The following is a 5111-nucleotide window of genomic DNA, read 5'->3' as shown; positions in this document are numbered from 1 at the left end:
AATAGCACAAAGGTTGGTGTCCTCAAAGAGCCCCACCAAGTAGGCTTTGCTCACCTCCTGCAGGGCCACAACAGTCGAGCTCTGAAAGCACAAGTCAGTTTGGAAGTCCTGGGCGATTTCATGCACCAGGCACTGGAAGGGCAGCTTGCGGATGAGCAAAGCTCAGTAGATTTCTGTGAGGACCAGATCTCTTGCAGGGCAACAGTGCCGCACACGCCCCTCAGTGTCCCACAGCAAGAGGAGGTTATGGAAACAAACTACAGTTCCCAGGCTGCTGCTGAGAAACGTAGTTTGTTTCCATAACCTCCTCTTGCTGCATACTCCAGTACTGGAGCATGCCCAGTGGCTGCAACCCCTGCTGGATAGGGTAGGAATTCCTTCGACTCCCAGCCACTGCTGGGCATGCTCAAATGCTGTGGGAAGTTTGCAAAAGCAGAGCAGGACAGGTCGGTGGGTGGAACCCTGGGGCTGATGGCCAGTCGAGATGTTAGAGTGTAGACACATGCAACCCATTCAGTTGCCCTGAAGCAGCAGGATGACCCCTGCCCCCTTACCATGGTGACTGACTCAGTTACTTGTGAGAGTGGGACCCTAGAATCGAGTGGGAGGGGGCAGATGGCAGAGGAACAGGTGGTGCAGCTGCTCAGGGGTCCATGTGTAACAACGACAGACCCCGGTCATCAGCGGGCGGGATCAAACCTGGGGCCTCTGGAGCTTAGTGCATGAGCCGCTACTGCATGAGCTAAAAGCCAGCTGGCTCTTAGCTAAGACTGTAGAGCAGACTCATTTTAACTCTGTAAGTGGTCTTGGTGCCCCCAGTTGGGACAGAACACCACACCCAGAAGGTGTACTGTATGGGTTACATATGCACTTGCAGGACCCCTGCAGGCTCAGCGCTGCTCAGCCACACAACATACACCTGACCCAGGCTGCTGCCATTGTTTGCAGCCTGCTGGAACCTGTAGGAAGAGCAATGTGCTGGTCCCCACTGCTCACTTTTGAGTTTGCCTGGGGAGGGAGGCCTCCAAAATGGTGGCTCTGCCATGAATTCTGATTAGCGGGTACCACCAATGATCGGAGGCCCCTCCTCCCCTCCAGCTGACCAGGCAAATTCAAATGTGGGCTACCAGCAAGGCTGCTCTTCCTTGCGGCTCTGACTCCAATTCTGGTAGCAGCAGCGATTCAAGGCTCTGGCTCCTACGACAGCAGTTCTGGCTTTGGTGGGAGCAGTGGTCCTCGCCGTAGGAGGCAGCAGCAGCACTGGTACACAGCCCGGGCCAGAGGGAGCAGATGGCAGAGCCTGGAGCTGGGGAGGAGGGGAACGGGGGAGCAGAGGCAGAGATGACTGCAGGGGTGGGGGAAGGGAGTTTATTTTAATGAATGTGGGATATGTGATGGCATGTGGGGTACCACAATCTAAACCTGGACCGCGGGCCATCTTTTTGTTCCTCTGCCACTGGCAGATGGGAGAGGGAGATGGGGGACCCAGACTCGGAGGAGTGGGTAGGCAGTCAGCATTTGCTGACCCTTCTTACTGTTAAATCTGCCACTCTAGCCAGGATTTGGCATAGCAAAGGCTAGCACGGGTCAGGACAGAAAAGCATCGGCAAAATTGTACAAATGGTCCCCAGAAACAGAATGCCTGAGCAGTGGCCTCAGAATCTGCTTTTCCACAGCCAGCTGGGATGCAGTAAAAGATTCTTTCAGTACACTGACAATATTTCAGTGGCAGAGTGCAACTGACAAATCAGAAAAGATGGAAGGTGATTTGGGCACTTTCTGTGCTCAGGGTATTCTGGCTTGGATACCCCAGTCTGTCAACCTAGAAGCCAAGTGGCATTATGCTGGTGAAATGCCCCTTGTCACCACTGCCTTTTATTGGAGGATAATCTCTTTGGATAATCCCCCAATCTCTTTCAATTGTTCCGACGCTGTGCAATACCCCATGCTCTAGGTCTAGGGTTTATCCATAGTTCAGGAACCAGCAAACTTTCCTTATCCCTTCAGCATCTTCTTACAAACCAGAGAGCTATCAGTGTCTTTTCAAGTTGGAAGAGGAATAACACCTTACCACCCAACCGTGTGTGCACACATGCACAACCCCTTCTCCCTGTGTTCCCTTTCTTCCCATGTCCCCCTCCCCATCTTGTGTATTTTTAAATACTAAAGAATACAAAAGACAGTGAATGAGGAAAATTTCAACCTTCCTCTATTTGTTTATTTGCTGTTGTTGTTTTAAACTCTAAAATTACAAAGACAGCAAATTATTTCCTGCACAAATTACATTTACAAAATAAAATGAACAAGCGTCAATCCTATGAGATTTTCACTTGGTTTTAAACAGCAAACCCACCAAATATACTTTTTTGTTTTTTACTGGAATATTGGAAATATCCCCTCCACACTGCCCTCCCAACCACCCCTCCCCCCACCCCCACCCCCCCAAACCTTAAGCAATAACAGTACACAGCTCCAGTTCCATAAAGCAACTTTTGACAGATTCAGTATCGGTTACATTTCTTTTTTCCCCACTCCCCCCCCCACCAATCAAAAAAATCCACGCCTAAAGAAACTGTTGGTCTTGTGCCCTTTCTATTGTAGATGTATGGCTACATACCAAAGCTATGGATCAGGAAGTGGGCGCTGCAGAGTTGGAAAGCACTCAGAGAACCCAGCATAACAGTCAGTGGTGAAGAGATGGTTTTCTTAACCCCTTCTCTTAACCCACAAGATATTACAGACTCTGGAGGGATTAGGATGATGCTTCTCATGCAGTTGGAAGCAGAACCTCTTTTTTCTCTCATTTCTTTTGAGGGGGTGGGGGAATTAGACCTCACCTCCGTTTCCACTTCAATGCCATCAACCATGATTTTCTGCAAATCCAGCCTTTTTAGGAAAAATCCACTTTGCAAATCCCACCAGGAAATCTCCACTGATCCCCGTTTTGAAGCCTCTCGGTTAAAAGGCAACCTCCTCCCACAAGAGCAAAGTAGGTGGACAGATTACCAACTCCAGCCCATTCCTCTCACTGGGGTGGGGAACACACATCACATGCATCATGAGCTGGTCTCCCTGTCATTAGTGTGTGTGTGTGTATATATATATATATGGGAAATGCTGAACCATCAGACTGAGGTTAAAGAAAATGTAATTTATGCTACAGCAATTAATCCCATGTGATCAAGATCTTCCAGCACAGTTATTTTTCTCAGACCCCCTTCATTTAGAGGTCTTTGTCCCCACACTCTGGCATGGGCAAGTTCCATGCACAGCCAATTTACCTGTATGATACCCTGGAGCTGGTAGGAGACTGGGGAACTCAATTCCCTTTTATCCAACATGGATTCCCCCCTGCTCCCAAAACACAAATAAGTATTTCATACATTAAAAAAAATAGAGAGCTCTAAGATTACAACAGAAGAAAAAACAAACCAATAACACTTGTAAGACAAGTCTCAGCACTGCGTTGTTGTTTTTTTTAGTAATTGAATTATTTTAACTATTTCAGGGAAATAACAGTCCAGTCTTTTATAAAGTTGCAATAGAAAGAGAGAAGAGAATAAAGAAGAAAACTATTTACAGAAGTAGAGGTGAAGAAGAACGTCCAAGAAAGATCCCAGACTTGCACTTCACTTCTTCTTGGCTGATTTCTTCGCACTGGACTTTGCTTTGGGTTTCGATGCCTTTGCCTTTTTGGGCTTCAATGCCTTCACTGGCTTGGCCTTGACAGTCTTTGGCTTCTTGGCTTTCTTTGGAGCAGCCGCTGGCTTCTTTTTGGCTCTCTTGGCGGCAGCTTTGGGCTTCTTGGCTGGGGACTTGGTGGCAGCTTTCTTGGATTTAGCTGCTTTCCTGGGCGTCGTGGCCTTCTTGACTTCCTTCTTGGCTTTCTTGGCTGGAGGTGGCTTCTTAGGTTCATCGGCCTTGGCCAGGCGGAAAGAGCCAGACGCGCCGACCCCTTTGGTCTGCTTGAGGACACCAGTGGTGACCAGCCTCCTGATGGCCAACTTGATTTGGAAGTCAGCGTTCTCCCCCACTTTGTAGTGGCTCTTAATGTATTTCTGGATGGACTGGCGAGAGGAGCCGGCCCGGCTCTTTTCAGCCTGGATGGCGGCCACTATCATGTCAGAATACTTGGGGTGGTCCGTTGACTTCTTGGCCGTCTTGGCCCGTTTGGGCTTGGCCGCAGGAGCCGAGGCAGAATTCTCCGTCATCTTTTGCTTTCCCTCCGTGCCAAGAGAATCGGAAGAGCCCTGTGCACGGGGTCCTCAAGCCGCCTCGCTGCCCGCTGGCTCCCACACACTCTCGCCACGTGCAATACTTCGTCCCAGCGGCTGCGCGGAAGGCCGGCCTGCGAGACGGGCGCCGGGCTTCTCCTGGCAACGGGCAGACGGGTTGGCCCCCTCGCAACTGGCGTCCCCTCCTGGCGGTGGCGGGTGCCTCTCCGTGGCTTGGTCCCTTGTGGGCCTGGTCTGCGCCTCGGTGTCTGTCAGTCAGGGCCTGGGGTCCCCTTGTCAGGCTGTGAGTGGCCGCCCCTCCCCCCCCGTCCTCGGGTCTCGGTCCCCCCCGGCAGGCTCGGCTCTGCCTCCCTCTCCGCCTCCCGCGCCTTGTCTGGCTCTCCAGGCAGCAGCCGGCGCATCCGGGTATTTAGCGCCGCGGCGCGGACCGCGGTGAGGACAGGGCTGCTGGCTGCCTGCTCAGGGCCCCGAATGGCGCCGCGCCGCCGACATCTGTGTTTCTTCCGCCGCCCCAAGCGGCCCTTTTCCCCCTCCCCGGGCGGCCCCGCGCCCCCCCGCCGCCGCCCCCGGCTGCTCGGGTCCCTGGGCTCCCCGCCGCCGGGCCCCGCTCCCGCCGCCGCCGCCCCCCGCCCGCTCAGGCCGCCCCAAACGGCGCCGGGTGCCGCCGGGGCCCCGCCACATTTCCCCTTTGCGCCCCCCTAGCCGGGCGGCCGGGGGGGCCCCGGCCCGGGCCGAGCCACCGGGGGCAAGGGCCAGGTCTGGGCCACCGGGGGACCCCGATCCCGGCCCGCTGCGGGCCCCGGGACCCCCGAGGGGGTCCCGGGAACAGACCCCAACTAACACAGGGAGCCCCGAGCCGGGCGAGGCGCAGCCCGA

At 53.8% G+C, this 5111-nt stretch overlaps 1 protein-coding gene across 1 annotated transcript; it reads right to left on the bottom strand.

Annotated features, from left to right (window-relative positions):
- Window positions 1-2539: 2539 nt before the first annotated feature.
- On the bottom strand, window positions 2540-4509 carry H1-0 (H1.0 linker histone). The gene has a single exon (XM_074950099.1). The coding sequence runs from the start codon at window positions 4209-4211 to the stop codon at window positions 3630-3632; it is 582 nt and encodes a 193-aa protein (XP_074806200.1). The 5' UTR covers window positions 4212-4509; the 3' UTR covers window positions 2540-3629.
- Window positions 4510-5111: the final 602 nt, after the last annotated feature.

This window comes from Natator depressus, chromosome 1 (genome assembly GCF_965152275.1).
Source record: "Natator depressus isolate rNatDep1 chromosome 1, rNatDep2.hap1, whole genome shotgun sequence".
NCBI lineage: Eukaryota > Metazoa > Chordata > Testudines > Cheloniidae > Natator > Natator depressus.
Note: the sequence above shows the minus strand (reverse complement) of the source record. Positions and strands in the feature narration are given on the sequence as shown.